The 19,998-nt window shown below is 40.5% G+C and overlaps 1 protein-coding gene across 1 annotated transcript; it reads left to right on the top strand.

Annotated features, from left to right (window-relative positions):
• The first annotated feature begins 6,697 nt into the window (after nucleotides 1-6,697).
• LOC136764530 (uncharacterized) lies at nucleotides 6,698-15,040 on the top strand. The gene is made up of 4 exons (XM_066718681.1): nucleotides 6,698-7,208; nucleotides 8,461-8,639; nucleotides 9,460-9,571; nucleotides 11,010-15,040. The coding sequence occupies exons 1-4, from the start codon at nucleotides 6,905-6,907 to the stop codon at nucleotides 12,374-12,376; spliced, it is 1,962 nt and encodes a 653-aa protein (XP_066574778.1). The 5' UTR covers nucleotides 6,698-6,904; the 3' UTR covers nucleotides 12,377-15,040.
• Nucleotides 15,041-19,998: the final 4,958 nt, after the last annotated feature.

Raw genomic sequence — 19,998 nt, 5'->3', positions numbered from 1 at the left:
ATAACTGAGAACATAGGTATTTATAAAGGCCTGTATATAATTTCCTTTGCCTTAGAGCTCACAAGATTATTTCCATGATGCTTTGGGTGTTCAAGAAGAGCAGGTGTTTACAGCCTCAGAAAGGAAAAGCCCCTGTATACATTTGTAAAAATGTTTTGTCATTCTTTAATTCTTCAAATTATATTTTGGGGGAAATTATCATATCCAATACTTTTGGAGGGATCCAAAAATATTTTTTCATATTATATTGTTAAGTTTATCTGACCCCTCTTTAAACTCAGTTTTACAGGGAGGATTTAGACTTTACATGTTTCTGGGGTTATATTTTTGGTTTTGGCATATTTTGTTATTTTAGCTTGATCCCTCCTTGCTAGTCATTTGCCAATGCAGTACTATTGAATAAATACATTTGTGGACAATTTTAACCTAGGTTTACCAAGAACAATCTGGTCAATCACATACAATTACTATCTTGACTGTCATGACAGTGAAGGTAGTATTATGATTTGTATTAAAGTATTATGATTGGAATACAATTAGGTGTGCTTGGTTTATTTATTTATTTATTTTTAATTGGTATGCACTAGTTGCACCAGTGAACCTCCTCTTCTCTGTAACTCCCCTGGGGCATTTGAAGGAAAGTCGCTGTGGGGAACCTCATCCCACGCTGGCAGTGCCGAGATTGTGGCACTGTATGTTTCTGTTTGCCCCTGCTGTGTTCTTATTCCCGGGAGGTGGGGAGCGGGGGGTGGGTGCTGGAAGTCCTGCCAGTCCTTGCATCTGTGCTTTAAGGACAGTCTCTCCAGTGCACCTGAGCAGGGCCTGAGAAATGTATTTGATTCTGATAGAGTAGACTGAGTTCCCTGTCTTTACTTGTTGTCCATATTCAGTTGTAGTTGTTCTCCATATTGTTACTTCAGCTCTGCTCTTTCTCATACCGTGTTGCTCTGGCTCTTCTTCAATGGTGAAAGTTTGCTTTGCTTTCTGAATTGTGTTAAAGGTAGGAGATCTTAAAGTGGGGCATGCAGTTCAAAATATAATCTGTTTGAATTGCATATTAATCAGTTTTTAATGAATATTAATAGATTTTTTCTATTTTTATCCCATATATGGATATCTTCTTGGTTCTGTCTTGAGGTCTCAATCTATAAATGACCTTACTTATTTTCTTGGGGCTCAGACCCTTTGCTGAGTGCATTGAACCTCTGTATGTCTGTCAGCTGTTTCTATATATTATTGTATTACCAAATTAACATTCTAATGATTAATTGCCATCCTTTGTATTCCTTGCAATATGTTTGTGATATGTTTCAATATCTAGGGCTATTGTTGGCTAGACAAGTATAAGAAGACCATTCAGAAGCTTCATAATGTTCATGACCTAAACAATGCACACACACAGACACCAATTCTGAAAGGTCTGTGTCCCTACATCAATTGATGGGACATGAACAACAGAAGGAATCAGCCAAACGCCTGTGCATTGTAAACAAATTGAAAATAAGCTAGAAAGCATATTCCTCAAATAGATATTTTTTCTCTCAGTCACAAGCTTTCATCAAATCATCCTTTGACTATCTTTCCTCTGTTGCACTCTTTCTGTAAAGGACACAATTACAACAGTGATTTAGAGAGGCCCGAGTCAGGATTTCAAAGAAGACTTAATCATTACAGAACTCTTGAAATCCAAACATACATATGATCAACCCAAGGCTGTTACTACAGTATCATGGTGATATTATTATGTTTATCTAAAACACAAAAGGGATGGAGACTAAACAAAATACATAGAATATGTTGAGCTGCAAAGAGATCTTAAGAAAGGGATCAGGAAAGCAAAGAGGGAAATAGAAAGAAACATAGCTCTTGGAGCTAAAACTAATGCAAAGAGCTTTTTTCAATATTACAACAGCAAGAGGTCAATATAGGAGGAAGTGAAACAGCTAAAGGGCAAAAATGGAAGTATCTTGGAAAATGAACATGATGTAGCAAATGTTCTAAATGAGTATTTCACAGAGGTTTTCACAAAAGAAAAGACAGATAACATGCCACAGGTTGACAATCAGTCCAGTCAAACCCTAAGAGAGATCAGGATAAATGAGGAGGAGGTACTAAAGGGACTAGCAGAAGTAAAAACAAACAAATCACCTGGGCCAGATGGGATATTTCCAACAGTACTTAAAGAAATGAGGGAAATGATTTATAGGCCGCTAACTCAAATATTCCAAATGACACTTAGAACAGGGGATGTGCCAACTGACTGGAAGACAGCAAATGTCATACCAATCCACAAGAAAGGGGACAAAACTGAGCCAGGAAATTAAAGACCAATCAGTCTCACCTGCATCACCTGTAAAATGTTGGAAAAAATGATTAGACAGAAAATAGAGGAGCATCTTAATGAAAACCATATTCTTGGAGATAGTCAACATGGGTTTAGACGAGGCAGATCATGTCTTACTAAATTATTAGAATTTTTTTAACATGCAACCACAGCTGTAGATCAGGTGAAAGCATATATGATGTACTTAGATTTCCAAAAAGCTTTTCATAAGGTTCCATACCAAAGACTGATCCTCAAATTGGAAGCTGTAGGTATTCAGGGTAATGTAAGTAGATGGATTATGAACTGGTTGATGAATAGGAAACAGAGGGTGTCGATTACAGGAGTTGCTTCTACTTGGAATGAGGTTGTTAATGGAGTTCCACAGGGATCAGTACTAGGGCCTTTGCTTTTTCTAATCTATATTAACGATCTGGACTCTGGGATAGTTAGCAAACATGTCAAATTTGCAGATGATACTAAAATAGGTGGCTCAGCAGATACAATCTCGGCAGAGACTTAGATAATATGTAGGTGTGGGCTGGCAGATTAAGTTAAATGTGGACAAGTGCAAGGTAATACATGCAGGTAACAAAAATGTCCACTATAATTACACTATGGGAGGAATAAACCTGGAAGAAGTAATGCATGAGAAAGACCTAGGAGTCTAAGTGGACTCCTCACTTTCTCCATCCAACCAATGTGGGAAAACAATAAAAAAGACAAACAAAATGTTAGGGTATATTGTCAAAAGTGTAGAATTTAAACAAGGGAAGTAATGTTAAGACTGTACAATGCACTAGTTAGAGCTCATCTGGATACTGTGTACAGTTCTGGGCTCCACACTTCAAGAAAGATATCGCTGCTCTAGAGGCAGTTCAGAGGAGAGCAACCAGACTTATTCCAGGTCTGAAGGGAATGTCCTACTGAGAGACTGAGGAACTGAACCTTTTCACCCTGGAACAGAGGAGACTACGTGGTGACTTGATCCAAGTTTTCAAAAACATGAAAGGCATCAACCACATCAAACCAGAGGAGCTTTTCAAGATCAGCAGGGACACACGCACCCGGGGACACAATTGGAAATTGGGCTTCAAGGCATTCAAAACGGAAAACAGGAGACACTTCTTCACACAGAGACTAGTCACAATCTTGAACAAACTCCCCAGCAATGTGGTAGAAGCTGAAAGTTTGGGAACATTTAAAAATAGACTGGATAGGATCCTTGGATCACTTGGATATTAATGGACACCAAACGAGCACGATGGGTCGAATGGCCCCTCGTTTGTAAACTTTCTTATGTTTTTATGTTCTAATATCTAGTCAATGGGATTTTCTCCAGCAACTCAGTTTAACAGAAGACCACAAGGCTTAACCCCCTTGTTTTCAGTGGTCAGCCAGCTGTGCATACCAGTAAAATAAAGTCCTGTTTCTTTATAGTTTTTATTTCTTTCTTTACTCAATTGTCTCCTTAAATTAATGTCAGCCTTTTGGGGTTTCAATGTTGTGTGTATATCATAATAAACTCACATTTCCTAAAAAACACCTAGGAAACAGACTCAAAGTGAGATCAATCTCACCACCAATCCAAGCTGGTATCAATACCGACTACTGTAATCGTATCAACCTGTTTGTATTTTCAGAGGATGTAATGAGTAAGCATTATGGGTATGGTCATCACTAGATCATATTACTTTAGCAGAATGTAGTTCATATTTACAGATAAAAATAATTCATCCACAGGAAATTTTAGTTATATACCAGTATAAAGTCCTGTGAAAACATAAATCATTATTTTCTTGAGGCGCAGACTATACTAGAGACCAGCTCAACTAATGCACAGAACCTACTAATTGAGAGCTCAAGATGGAATACAAATTTCAAGACACCAGTCACTTTGAGGCAGGCAGGACAGGATTTCAAAAATTACTAAAATGAACACTTGACTATGATTAATACATTCTTTGTTCTGTCTTTAGTTTATCATTTCTGTATGCAATAATAAAAAAGCGGTGAACCGGCCACAGGGTCATGGTTGGCCAAGGCTCATTGATGCACGTGGGGAGCGAAGGCTGGCCCGTGTGGTCTGAACCAACAGACTAGCTACTGTAGCTCAAATTGCTGAAAAAGTTAATGCTGGTTCTGATAGAAAGGTGTCAGAACACACAGTGCATCGCAGTTTGTTGCGTATGGGGCTGCGTGGCCGCAGACCAGTCAGGGTGCCCATGCTGACCCCTGTCCACTGCCGAAAGCGCCTACAATGGGCATGTGAGCATCAGAACTGGACCACGGAGCAATGGAAGAAGGTGGCCTGGTCTGATGAATCACGAGTTCAAGGTGTTGACTTGGCCTCCAAATTCCCCAGATCTCAATCCAAGATCAAGTCTGATCCATGGAGGTCCCACCTCGCAACTTACAGGACTTAAAGGATCTGCTGCTAACGTCTTGGTGCCAGATACCACAGCACACCTTCAGAGGTCTAGTGGAGTCCATGCCTCGACGGGTCAGGGCTGTTTTGGCGGCAAAAGGGGGACCTACACAATATTAGGCAGGTGGTCATAATGTTATGGCTGATCGGTGTACATTGCTAGAAGAGGCTGTCTGCAGAACCAACATCAAGAAAAGTGACAACAAAATGTAACTTGTGAACCACAAAAGAGCTGCAAAGAAAACAAATACAGCAATACTAGAACCCGAGTATATGTATCCCCTACTTTGCAAGTCAATATCTCCACACAGCAACATAACAATCTTTGTATTATTTGAAAGCCAAGTCTCTATAGTTTCCAGTGATACAAAAACGTTATTAATAGATATATCTCAACCCTCCGGGAGGTTGCAAACAATGTATGGCAAGCCAAATTATAATTTAGAGATATCTCTAAATGCATTTAAAGATATCTTCAAATATTTCATGGTATCTCTAAATCATTTAAAGATATCTATAAATGATTTATAGATATCTGCAAATGATTTAGAGATATCTAAATAAGGTGCTTTTTAAAGATATCTCTAAATGATTTGAACATATCTCTAAATCATTTAACAATATCTGCAAATCATTTAGAGATATGTTCAAATTACATCCTGTTCATTTAGAGATATCTGCAAATCATTTCAAGATATCTTCAAATGACTTCCTGTAGTTTGGCTGAGATTATCACTCCCTGTTTCCTTATTCAGTTACATAGAAATGAATGAACAAGTTAACAGGAAGTGATAATCTTGGGCTTCATACAGGATGTCATTTTAAGATATCTCTAAATGATTTGCAGATATCTCTAAATAATTTAGAGATATCTCTAAATGATAATTTGGCTTGCCATAAACAATTGGGCTGAGTGTAAAGAGGTACATTGTTTATCAAGGAAAATACAGTCTAATGCATAGATAGATAATATAAAATTATTCTATAATCATGATTTAAATATATGATTAGAAAGTACAACCAGAAAACGTTTCGGCACCTATCAATGAATGAATAACTGAAGTAGTAGCATATAAAACTAGGAGGTGATGTTAACGAACAATGTATTTTCACATTATTATTATTATTATTATTATTATTATTATTATTATTATTATTATTAATTGCTATTATATATTGTACAGATACTACTTGCCGAAATCCTTGAAAAAGTTATTTAGAAGAGGAACAGTGCAAATGCTACAGTAGTCTAAATTATTTAAAACTACAATCTGACAAGAAAATATTGCGAAGCTTCTTTCTCGGTCCCATTGAGCGCTTCTAGCGTCGCCCTGCATCGCCACCATGCTCACGCAAGCGCACTCTGAGACGGCACTCCGGCCATACAGCGTTCATATCAGGCCAGGTGAACACATTTTGGGTTGAAATAATAACTCGAATATGTTAAGAAGGGATGTCTCTAATACAATCCAAATGCATCATTTTTCTTCTTTTTTTTTAAGAAAGCTTTGACTATTAAATGAGGCAGGTTTGCATTTGTAGGAGTTCACCGTCTTGTTTAAATAGAGAATATTCGGCGCAAGTGTGCGATTTGGGACGCAGCCTTCGAACACGTAACTCGCACAGCGTTATGGAACAGAATCAGCCAATGACGCCGCACGTCTGATCGACGTCATCGATCGCCGAGGACCAGAGTCGTCGTGAAGATCTTACCGTATACACTGCAAACAAAGCTCACTAGAGTTTGGATGCAGTACTAATAGAGTCAAAGCATTTGCTAAAGTATATACGTATCGGAGAGGGGTATGACATTTACATCCATGTTTTGCAATGCAGTTTCCAATATACCCTTTTCATCCATAGTTTAAATAACCGGTAAAACGTAAACAGATATTTAACCCAGGCGTGCACGTCATTGCGTTTCATGTTTAGATTATACGGTAAAGATCACCGTCTCTCGCTCGGAAAGCGGAACCCGGCAGTGTATACATGTGCGTGTTTGCGTGCGCCCGTATTTATGGGAAGACAAACACACCAAACGTCTGTTACGACGCTTTCTTAAAAACAACAAAACAACCACGCAAGCCTCCGCGACTGAGCTCCCCGGGATCACGTTTAGGTGGCGATCTCTGCCGCACGGAAGAAGCCCCACCATGTCGGACTCCGTGGCCACTTTTCAGTCGCAGCTCACATCCGTCATGGAGAGTATGGTGCGGGCGGCGATCTACGAGATCACCAAGCTGTACGAGAGCAGCTTTGCGGGCTTCCAGGTGGAAATCGCCCAGAGCAAGAAGGAGATCCAGGCTCTGAGGAGGAGGCTGCCGCTGCCGGAGAGCCAACCGAGGGGCGGCACGAACAAAGCGAGGAAGTCGGCGCCTCCCGCGAATAGCAGCCGCTGCGTCGGCGTGCAGGATGGCGAGGGTACCCCGGGCGGGGAGCCCAGAGAGGCGGCAGCTGGTGAGTTTCATATGCCCCAGCAACTCGGGGGTCGAGCAAAGAGGCGGCTGCAAAACGTATGACATGCGCCGTTTGAGCTGCTCATCTGATTAGTGATCATCGGCCTGACCGGTTGCGTTCATTCTTCCCGTTACAAAATGACCCCCGTGTCCTAGAGCGCAAATTTGACACAACTTGCGAAGAATAACGAAAACCATTCCCACCATATTAGTATGGATATCCGTATTTTTATATCGAACCAGCAGGTCCCTGTGTAATCGGCACTCCCCACAGGAAGCAAAGCACCCGAGAGGATGCGCACTGTCCACATCCGTACTTAATCTAAAGCAATACATTACAGTGTCCTGACCGGCCGACTGTGCCGGTGCTCAGATGAGGCAGTCCACCCATGTATGTATTTATTTTGTGTGCATTAGGGTTATAGTAGTTTACCCCAGTGGTACTCAGCTCTTGTGTTGGAGGGTCGTGTACTTTTAATGGTCCAGTGAAACACATTACTTAAGTTGCACACATGCATTGATAGACAGAGCTCAGCTAGAACAAACCATAATATCAATACCTATGGGTTTGGCTACTTATATACTATTATTCATAATAATAATAATAATAATATTTGTGTAAGAAGTTTAGTTTAGCCTGGCCGTGTATAAACACTCCCGCTGCATTAGTCCTGCAAAGCGGTTGAATTTCACATCATGAGAGTGTGGATGAAACTGTGATTGGATTTTTTCAGATCGTTGAATTGGATTTACTATGAAAAATGACTGGATTATTTCAGATTGTTTTTATGTAATACTGTAAATTAAAACTGCAGATCCATGATGTAGAATTAAGACAATTAAGAAAACAAACAAAAAAAAACGCACTGCTACAGTGTATCTCTTCAAACGCTAATGTAACTGTAAAATAATCAATGCCATACACCCAGTGCCAGTGCAAAGTGTTGTAAAATAACTAATACAGTTCTTAGTTATATTTTGATTGAAATAAACGTGTATTGCAATCTTGGGATCAGCTTAACCACTGTAATGTAAAATATAGACAATGTATTTGTACAGTACAGTTAGGTGATGCTACTTTTAAACTAAAGCAGCATATTGGTTAAAAAAAATGATGATTGGAATTGGAAATGACTACATTGAATTTGAATGGCACAAAAAGAGATGATAGCCTAAACTCTGGTTTGATATAATTATTATTTAAAAAAACCTTCCTGTTCCCTTGTCCTGTACAATTTGCGTTTTTCCTACAGGAACCCGGAGAGACAGTCCTCCCCTGATAGATAGAGTATTTGACCAAGACTGGGGCAGCAATCTCTGGGGAACTGGAGAGCCCAGGTCTGAGGAGGCTGGAGAGGAAGTGACTGGACTGTATCCCGCCAACTCTGCTGAGGAATTGGCTGAAGTGGTGTCTGTCATCATTAAAGAGGAGGTCAGCGACCTAGATACTGGTTCAGATACCAATCCCAATTTGACCACAGCTCTCTGAACTGGAACCTCTCCACATTACAGAGGGACTGAGCGACCAAAAGTGTGACCTACACTATTTAGATCAGGTGTTCCCAACCCTAGTCCAGTGGTCTCAATATCATGCTAGTTTTTGCTCCTGCAGAGATCTCAATTCCTAAATTGAACTAGTAATTTGCCCAGTTATAGATTTAATAATTATAAACAGGTAGAGATTTCAAGTTAAATTAAACAATGTAATAAAGCACCTGAATTCTACCAACTTTTTGTAAGTTAAACCATTTAAAAAAGTGAAATGAAGCAAATTATTAGTTCAATGCAGGTGTCAATGAGGTAACAGAACCCAGTGCTTCCCAATGCTACAAACTCTAGATGAAATGAATGCACACAGTGATTTTGTTGATTTTTTTTATTTGCACCCATAGCCAGGGTGCCTTACAGTTGTCACAAGAAATGTTTTTCAAAAGCATTAAATAAGTGCAAAATACAATGCACACATATTAATAGATACTAACTAAAACAAGTAAAGAAATACAGTTCATAGTTTACTACCTGTGTGTGCAGAGGGGTAGAACAGGCAGCATGAGTATCAATATTACAGAAGCAATTACAGCAATATTAAGAGGTAGATATGCATAAGTAATCGAGTAGAAAGTCTTATATTTGTGAAATCTGAAAGCACATAAAATTGAGTGCTGTAACGTCAAGAAGGGTTGAGATATTGCACTTATATAAGATGTATGTGGAATATTTTCACAGTAAATCTCCACACTCCTCTGTTGCAGTCTGCTGATATCGAAGAGAACAGGCCCCAGCGGATCCTTATCAAAGATGAGGGATCCAGGGAGGACTCGGACAGCAGTGACGCACAAGGGCGAGGGAGGATCCGCAGGAGACGTGAGTACAGAAAGGACATTTTGAGGCCTGGTGGAGTGCACCATTGGGGTGTAGTGATAGGTGAGAGTGCAAGCATTTAGGGGATTATCAGCCGTCATGAAAGAAAAAAAGTAAAAGTACAAACCATTTGAAGGGAGATGAGAATTGTCAATGATGTTGGATTGGAGAATTGCTGATTTTGTGAATGTATCCCATCAATTAACCACACACAAAACTAAGTAATAAATAAGACCCATTTTAAGACCCTCTTATATTAGTGAAATAACATTCCTTGACCTTAACCGATTACCTGTCCATTCATTTATTGTAGCATTGTTTTGAACATTTATATTGTTTTTATTGAGTGTTGCCATCTGCTGGTCCTTGTAGGGAAAACTTTTTTTTGTTAATTGTTTTAAAACTCTCAAAGGTCAATATAACTTACACAGATATGACGTATCATAAAAATTGCATTTGGAGCGTAAAGGAGCGACCAGCATTTATAAGCTTGTTTATCTGAATCTACTATGGAGAACACATGAGCACATCCTCTCTACAACAGAGCATCAGAGAAGATTGGAAGCATTAACATGTTTCTCATTGTGTATGGGGACACAACATATTCATATAGTCCGTTGTGAGGCTGATTTACATGGCGAGATTACTTAGGGTACACCCTATTCAGCATTTCTATTAATCTTGTAAGTTGACACGACCAGTGTCCAGCTATCAGTCACAGACACTAAAGTGATCAACAAAACAGCTCCAGAAAACTGTCATTCATATCCTATTGCTGCTAGTACCAAAATGAGTCTTGTATGTTAAGAGTAAAACATTCCCAACTGAAATCAACAAGGTTTTAAACTATTTTCTTATAGCTCACTTATATCAAAATACCTAAAATCTGTGTAGAAAAGTAAAGTACATTTTCCTTACAACCTTTTCATTGCAAGCTGGAAAAAGGTATTTCTGTAGTTGCTACGCGTAAAATGTCAAGTAAAAATGAGTAACGTATTGTAGGTTTTAAATTTCCAAATCTTGCTGTGTATTCTGGTATTAAACTGCATCGCTAGTAAATAATATGACAAATGTGTCCGGTACTATATTAATAATTATAATTAGGCAGTAGCCGTGTGAAGCAGTGGTCAGGGCTCTGCACTTGTAAATGCAAGGTTATGGGTTCAAATCCCCTGCTGAACACTGCTGTTATACTTTTGTGCGAGGTACTTCATTCTGATGCTTTAGTAAAATACCTAGCTGTGTAAATCATTATACATGTTAGTTGCAGGAAATAAACGTCTGTATGACATGTCTTATTTTATTGTATCTTGACATTGTATTATATCTTTGTCATGGACGGTTTCTGATATTTTGTTCTTCAATATTTTCTTGCATTTAAAATATATTTCGGGCATCCTCAGTCCTGCTGAAATCTTGTTCTCTTTGTCGTGTTTCCTAGGGGCCTTCGCAAACAGTGCTCTCCCTGCGGCTTTGGACAGAGCTCCTATTGAGCAACAGCAGCAGCCCTGTGAGGAGCAGTGGGGCTCCAGTCTGATGCAGGAGACCGAGTCCACAGCTGCAGGAGGCAGAGATGAGCTCACTGAGCAGCACAGGAGCAGGCAAGGGGTCGGAGAGCTCGGCGGATTGGAGTCTGTCCACACGGCAGAGCCAGGGCCTGAGCACGTCGCACAGAGACTCAACCCACCTGGCTCCGAGCACAGCGCCGAAGAACTCATTGAATATATTGACGAGTTGGGATGTGTCGTTAAGCAAGGGTATGGCGACACTGATATGGATAGAGGGGATTCCACCAGCACTGGGGAAAAGGACGGTAAGAACGAGACACTGGCAGCTGAAATGGAGGAGGCGGGTATTCGTAATGCGCCACCAAGACCCCCTTTGGGAACGCCTTACATCAACGTGGAGTTGAACGGTTGGGATTTTGTCCCCACGAAACAGGACATCGAACTGTGGTCTACGCGCTGTGACGAGGACAGAACCCAGATGGAACACATCCAGCAGGAGGCCTTGGCGGGCGGGGAGCAGAAGATCAGGAAGCGCATCTCTCAGGAGTTCACAAAGACTCTCTCAGCCAGAGAGGAGGAGGGTCCGTTGTTGCAGGCTGTGCCACAACACGGATCCTCCAGCACCCTCCTGCCTCCACTACCGACAAACGTGAATGAAGCGGAGCCCAGTGCCAATATTGAGGGCTGCTACCCTTGCACGCAATGTGGACTGGCCTTTCCCACCGCGTGGACTCTTAAGACACACCAGCAGATGCACAACACTGGTGAAGTGGCCACGGGTGGGGTGGATGTGGGACCCTACTGCTGCCCTCAGTGCGGGAAGAGCTTTGCCCTGCTGGTGCACTTCAAGAGGCATGAGCAAACCCACAACAGAGAGAGGCCACATTGCTGCGCCCAGTGCGGGAAGAGTTTTAGCCAGTTCTCAGATCTCAAGAGACACCAGCGTATCCACACTGGGGAGAGACCCTACAGCTGTGCCCAGTGCGGGAAGAGTTTCCGGCAGTCTGAGAACCTCAAGACGCACCAGCGCATCCACACTGGGGAGCGGCCCTATAGCTGCGGCCAGTGTGGCAAGAGCTTCAGCAAATCGGTGAACCTGGACAGACACCAGCGCATCCACACTGGGGAGCGACCGCACTACTGCAACCAGTGTGGGAAGAGCTTCACCCAGCTGGGGAAGCTGCGCGAGCACCAGCGCATCCACACGGGGGAGCGGCCTTACTTCTGCGGTCAGTGTGGGAAGAGTTTCAGCCACGCGGAGAACCTCAAGAGGCACAAGAGGATTCACATGAAAGAGTGAGCTCTCGCATGGGGACAACTTCTCTGCTTGTGTGGAAAACCATTATAGTAGCATCCTCAAAAGAAATATGTGGTATTTTGTTAAACCAGCCTGACCTATTCCAGGTTGGTGTTCTTGCTGCTGTGATTATTGGAGTGTGTGGGATAAGTGTGTCAATTTAGAAGGGAAGTTGTTCAGAGTTTATTCACATCAGTAATCCAACGAAACCATACCTACAGCTATTGATCAAATCACATTGCCCTCATATTGCCTATTTAGACCTTGAATTACAACTAAAAAAGCAATCTGTCTCTTTGGTGAGGAGGTTGGGGGGGGTTGGGGGGGGGGTGATGCATCTAAAAGAAGCATTTTTAAAAATAATTTTAACATCATGTTAAAAAAATGCTTATTTTAAGATCTGGCAAACCTTTTCAGCAAATGTACACACATGAGACTACAATGCGTGCACACACTAAAACTTGACACGATCCATTTATTGGAGACAAAGATGTAAGGTTCAAGGTCTGAAACACAGAGTTTGTGGGTTTTTTAATGCCCCATGTGAAATGGGTTGAAGGGGAACAAAAGAACAAATAATCATCAAAAATAAGATTTTGAGAGAGCTGTATTCACATTTACCATTTCAAAGAAAAGACAGGACGGGCTACATTTCATTGCAGGTGTCAGTTGTGCTAAATGTTGTCCTTTAAGTGACACAAATGGCACATAGTGTTACATATTCCTTACAAGTCTTGACCATTTGTGTCCTGATGGGCTTACTGAATTGCTCTGATTTTATAAACCTAAAGGTCTGAATAAGACCTTATATGGAGAGTGATCAGTGCCAAAGTTAAGATGAACGTGATTATGAACATGAAGATGATTATAAACATGAAGATGATTATGAAGAGGATTATGAATGTGAACATGAGGATGATTATGAAGATGATTATGTGTATTTATTTATTTCCCGTTTGTCTCTTTGCTATTTACATTTTGCAGTGCGCTTCTACATTTTGTAGCGTCTCTTGTATTTCTTTTTCAATGTGACAAAACATTGAACTCTGTCAATCAGAGCTAGTGGGCGGTAGCCAGTGCACTTATTGGCTAATCTAATGCACATAATCATCTTCATAATCATAATCACGTTCATCTTAATTTTGGCACTGATCACCCTCCATACCTTGGATTGGTTTTTAACATAACCATAACTATGCTCTGGGTATCATTCCCTTGTCTTAACAAGTTGGTGATGACTGATTTTTTTATTTGTGATTGTGTATCTTTAACAAGAGGGAAGTGTTTGTACACTCTCTCATGTGAAATATATTTCAGTTCCACTAAGCGTTCATTGTGTGGAAAGGTATAAACATAGTTGAAATGTGACAGATTTTTTAATATTTTGGGGGTTCTGAGAACCCAATAGAAGGTAAATAAAGGTTTTGACACCTCCTTCAGTCAAGCAAGGCTGGATGAAACCATTGGAAACCTGCCCTCCACTGGGTGGAATGAGCCATTGTGCTGCAGCAGAGGGCAGAGTGGGCTGGAGGAGGGAAACAAAGCAATGAATGCTGGGTTTGTTACCAGATATGTATGCTTGAGATGGTGCTTGTCCTCCCCTCCAACTAATGAAGGTTAAAACCCCATTATGGCTGTACCAATATCTGCTGTTCTGAGTAATGTTGCAGTTTTTTTAAGGTTAAACCTTTAAATGTCTCGTTTAGGTTCTGCTATGTGCAGTCTCTCAAGTGATATTTATTAAATGTATAGGGAGAGAACAATAGATCGATATTTTAAATGTTGGCAGAAACCTTTCACAATGCAGATACACAGTTACAGTCCACCTGTGTGGAGGTTGGTTGGCCACTGTAAATAGTGTATGTGTGCCTATAGCATAGGCGGACTGGCCATCAGGCAATTCTGGCAAATGGCAGAAGGGCCGGTCCATTTTTTTAGTTTAGTGGGACGGTCCCCCCGTGTAGACACCCGGACCGCACATCGCCAACACAACCCACCGCACTTTGTCAGCACCCAGAACCACACTTTGGCAACAAAGCCCTAACCCCCATCCCCCCACACCGCACTTTATTGGGACCCAGATTTCACCAGCCGTTGCCACCCTGGGTAAAAGTCCAGGGCCATTTTATGGTCCCAGTCCACCCCTGGTTTGTAGTGAAGATGGATGGATAAATATGAAATGTCTTCACTCAATTTTAAAATAAAGACTACAAACAGATCATGTTCAAATGCATAATTATACAAAATGCACACATTTATGTTGCAGCCGAGAACTTTGAGGTGAAATGCAGGAGGTAATAGAGTGGACAATAGTAATAGGTAAGGAAATAAAAAAAAAAAAAAGATAATGCTGTTTGAATACAAAGTGAAGACTGGAGACTTGGCCAAAGTAGGTTCCTTCAAAAAGTCCCAGTTCTGAGAAATTCTTAAGGCTGCATAAAGTCCAGCTTTTAAAACTTGCATAGATGAATAATCTGAAGTCGATGAATTGTGTTCAGTAGCCTGATGCATCCTGGGTCATTTTCTAAACAGCATTTTACAAACCTTGAAAACTAATGTTCTGTATCATTGTGTTTAGGCCAGAGGGAGAATGAAACCTTGATCAAAATATTTTTTATTTAATACATTGTTGTTGTTTTTTAATTAATTAAAAACACTTTTGAAACATTTTCAGTCTGTGGACATTTTTTATATATATAATGTGTAGTTTCTTACTGGTGCTTCAGCTTTGAGGTTTGAGAAGTTGACAAAAAGTTCACTGATCTATTTTGCCAACTTCAGTGATGCAAATTACAGCTACAGACCAATCATATCTTCTCATGTCTTGATTTTGGGCTTAGTCCTGCAGTTGTCATTGTGTTTTCCTTTTTATTTTTCCTTGTCTGAGCTCTTCTGTATTTTATTAAACCCTTTAACTGTGTTTTTAACCCTCTTCCCAAGGCCCCACGGCCCTGCTGGTTTTGACACCTGAATTGAGATAATTATTTCCTTAATTAATTTCATAAAGTTGGGAGAATTCTAGTTGTCACCAGGAATAACGATTAACTGACTCCAGAACTGTGTATTCAGCTTCAAAGGAGGGAGTTCCTTGGAATTAAAATCAAGAATATAATTATTCAAAATATAGATAACTATAAAAGCAAATCTTTAATATTCCTGGTAAGGTTTAAGAGTTTGTTTTATTGTTCATTACGAATGTACACCGATCAGCCATAACATTATGACCACTGACAGGTGAAGTGAATAACACTGATAATCTTGTCATCGTGGCACCTGTCAGTGGGTGGGATATATTAGGCAGCAAGTGAACATTTTGTCCTCAAATTTGATGTGTTAGAAGCAGGAAAAATGGGCAGCGTAAGGATCTGAGCGACTGTGACAAGGGCCAAATTGTGATGGCTAGATGACTGGGTCAGAGCATCTCCAAAACTGCAGCTCTTGTGGGGTGTTCCCGGTCTGCAGTGGTCAGTACCAAAAGTGGTCCAAGGAAGGAAAAGCAGTGAACCGGCGACAGGGTCATGGGCAGCCAAGGCTCATTGATGCACGTGGGGAGAGAAGGCTGGCCCGTGTGGTCCAATACAAACAGACGAGCTACTGTAGCTCAAATTGCTGAGAAAGTGAATGCTGGTTCTGATAGAAAGGTGTCAGAACACACAGTGCATCGCAGTTTGTTGCGTATGGGGCTGCGTAGCCGCAGACCAGTCAGGGTGCCCATGCTGACCCCTGTCCACTGCCGAAAGCACCTACAATGGGCACGTGAGCATCAGAACTGGACCACGGAGCAATGGAAGAAGGTGGCCTGGTCTGATGAATCATGAGTTCAAGATGTTGACTTCCCCAGGTGTTAAGAGATAACATTACCTAGCTGAAGCATTTCAGTTTAAATTCAATGAGAAGAAGAAATAAATATTGTTGCCAATGTGAGCAAATTACTTACATTGAGCAAGTCTAAAAGTAGGTCATACTATGCACTAAATTTCACATCCATATTACAAGTAGATTCAGTGAAGATTTATAAAAATGCCCAAACATGTATGAAACAAAGTAGGTAGCCCATCACCATCAATCTGTTTCATTAACACTGTATACCAGTGCTCAGAAAATGTATAACACATGTGACACTGCATACAAAAAATGAATTGGCTCGTGGCAGCCATGTTTTTTTATTTAAGCAACTCACCTCAATCCAACATATTTGAGCACTGTACAAGTCTGGTGCATGTAACGTTTCAGCACGGTGGGTCTTACAGTTTTGGAGAAGTCATCTCAGAAAAATTTGCGAGTGAGGCAACATGTCCAATAATTCATGCGATTAGTCGACTTAATCTGAACCAACCTAAATCTAGGCCGTAAGGGAAGCTTGTGTGTTAAGAGCCTGATACTGTACATAGCACAAGTGTTTTTGGACAATATGTTTTTTGTAAATTTTCTGAAATGAGTGATTAATGCAATTTGGCAATCATTTTCAACATAACAAAATGTCCCATAGGCGTTTAACAACCCTAATAAATCAGTACAAAAACAGGTGTCCAGCACCTTCAGCATTAGGCCACCTAATAATACAAATCCTAACAATAAGAAGCCTAATTGCAATAACATCAGTGTTTCGGCTAAATACAGTTAGATTTGACTTAACTGCTTCTGATATCACTTCGTTATTAATGGACACCAAACGAGCACGATGGGTCGAATGGCACCTCGTTTGTAAACTTTCTTATGTTATCAATCAGCCACAAACACACTATCTACCTAAGGACTAAAAAACAAATGTACCCAAATAATACTAATAATAAAAACACATAGCTCAATGGAAATGCATAGCGTTTCACATTTTAACCTTTGGTTTTCCTTACAACCTGCTCAAAGAACAGGAATCCAGATAAATAGTGTATCTTAAAAGGTTCAATTTATTATTTTTTCTGACAAACTTCAGTTATTTTTTAACATAGTCCATTTAATGCTTAATGTTTGTGAAACACTCTTACAAATAGCTAAACAAAGCAAAACAGAAACATTCATAATTCAAAATACAATGAAACACTCAAAATACTGATAGTCATGGTATCATGTACCATTATCCTTCATGTCTGTGTACCACTATGAAATCTGCACAGAAGCAAGTAATCGGTCACATTAGTCAGGATACAAAAATGGTTCATCAGTGTTGTCAATTTTTCTTCATTATTGTCAGGTGAACTAAACAGGTTACATTGCACAACATATATACAAATTCAAATTTAGAAATAAAAATCTAATTGTTATTCATTGTGAACAATTCATATGTACCGAATTTGATTGCCCAGCAGCAGCAGCAAAGTATTCAAAGGTCTGTAGAATTCCTATATAATGTCTATTACTATCAGCCTGTTGATTTATCTGTCTGTTCCCTTATAGGTTACTATAGAACTTACTACATTTACCCATCTATCAATATTTATTCCAAATATTCGTTACATAATGATATGTGTAACTAAATATTATCTGACAAAAACAGAAAACCAACACTTGCTGCTGTGTGAAGCCATCCCATGGTGAAAACCAAAACCAAAACCAACAATGACCAGGATTATTGCTTGCCCTGGGTACGACACAACTTCACATGCATTTCTACATGAAATGAGTGTGTTCAAATATGTACTGGTGGTCATAGATATATACACTCACACACATTTTGCAGGGTGCACGCTCGAACTACCATTGGAATACATCGGGGGTATCCATGGCAACATAAACACCATTTTGGGATAGCAAATTAGACGCTCAAACCCAAACAGAATTAAGTATGCACAAATCAATGTGCAAATTAATCTCATACATCCACAGAAACCAACTGTAACGTCATAATGTGAAAGGAATCAGAATCCAAATGTAAGTAGCTGTATGTATGGTTGTTGGCTCAAATAAATCATAGTTTACAGTGAGGGAAAAAGTATTTGATCCCCTGCTGATTTTGTACGTTTGCCCACTGACAAAGAAATGATCAGTCTATAATTTTAATGGTAGGTGTATTTTAACAGTGAGAGACAGAATAACAGCAAAAAAATCCAGAAAAACGCATTTCAAAAAAGTTATACATTGATTTACATGTTAATGAGGGAAATAAGTATTTGATCCCCTATCAATCAGCAAGATTTCTGGCTCCCAGGTGTCTTTTATACAGGTAACGAGCTGAGATTAGGAGCACTCTCTTAAAGGGAGTGCTCCTAATCTCAGCTCGTTACCTGTATAAAAGACACCTGTCCACAGAAGCAATCAATCAATCAGATTCCAAACTCTCCACCATGGCCAAGACCAAAGAGCTGTCCAAGGATGTCAGGGACAAGATTGTAGACCTACACAAGGCTGGAATGGGCTACAAGACCATCGCCAAGCAGCTTGGTGAGAAGGTGACAACAGTTGGTGTGATTATTTGCAAATGGAAGAAACACAAAATAACAGTCAATCTCCCTTGGTCTGGGGCTCCATGCAAGATCTCACCTCGTGGAGTTTCAATGATCATGAGAACGGTGAGGAATCAGCCCAGAACTACACGGGAGGATCTTGTTAATGATCTCAAGGCAGCTGGGACCATAGTCGCCAAGAAAACAATTGGTAACACTACGCCGTGAAGGACTGAAATCCTGCAGCGCCCGCAAGGTCCCCCTGCTCAAGAAAGCACATGTATAGGCCCGTCTGAAGTTTGCCAATGAACATGTGAATGATTCAGAGGAGAACTGGGTGAAAGTGTTGTGGTCAGATGAGACCAAAATCGAGCTCTTTGGCATCAACTCAACTCGCCATGTTTGGAGGAGGAGGAATGACCCCAAGAACACCATCCCCACCGTCAAACATGGAAGTGGAAACATTATGCTTTGGGGTGTTTTTCTGCTAAGGGGACGGGACAACTGCACTGCATCAAAGGGACGATGGACGGGGCCTTGTACCGTCAAATCTTGGGTGAGAACCTCCTTCCCTCAGCCAGGGCATTGAAAATGGGTCGTGGATGGGTATTCCAGCATGACAATGACCCAAAACACACAGCCAAGGCAACAAAGGAGTGGCTCAAGAAGAAGCACATTAAGGTCCTGGAGTGGCCTAGCCAGTCTCCAGACCTTAATCCCATAGAAAATCTGTGGAGGGAGCTGAAGGTTCGAGTTGCCAAACGTCGGCCTCGAAACCTTAATGACTTGGAGAGGATCTGCAAAGAGGAGTGGGACAAAATCCCTCCTGAGATGTGTGCAAACCTGGTGGCCAACTACAAGAAACCTCTGTGATTGCCAACAAGTTTTTTGCCATCAAGTACTAAGTCGAAGGGGTCAAATACTTATTTCCCCCCTTAACATGCAAATCAATTTATAACTTTTTTTGAAATGTGTTTTTCTGGATGTTTTTGTTGTTATTCTGTCTCTCACTGTTAAAATACACCTACCATTAAAATTATAGACTGATCATTTCTTTGACAGTGGGCAAACGTACAAAATCAGCAGGGGATCAAATACTTTTTTCCCCTCACTGTATATTCTAAACAGTACAATTTATCCTACAAAGGAATGACGACACTATGAATTTTATATGTATGTATAATATATATATACACATACATTTTGTAAATAAATAACGTGTGTGTGCGTTTACATTGTGTTGGT

Source organism: Amia ocellicauda, chromosome 12 (assembly GCF_036373705.1).
Source record: "Amia ocellicauda isolate fAmiCal2 chromosome 12, fAmiCal2.hap1, whole genome shotgun sequence".
Lineage (NCBI taxonomy): Eukaryota > Metazoa > Chordata > Actinopteri > Amiiformes > Amiidae > Amia > Amia ocellicauda.
This window is presented reverse-complemented; position numbering and strand designations above follow the sequence as displayed.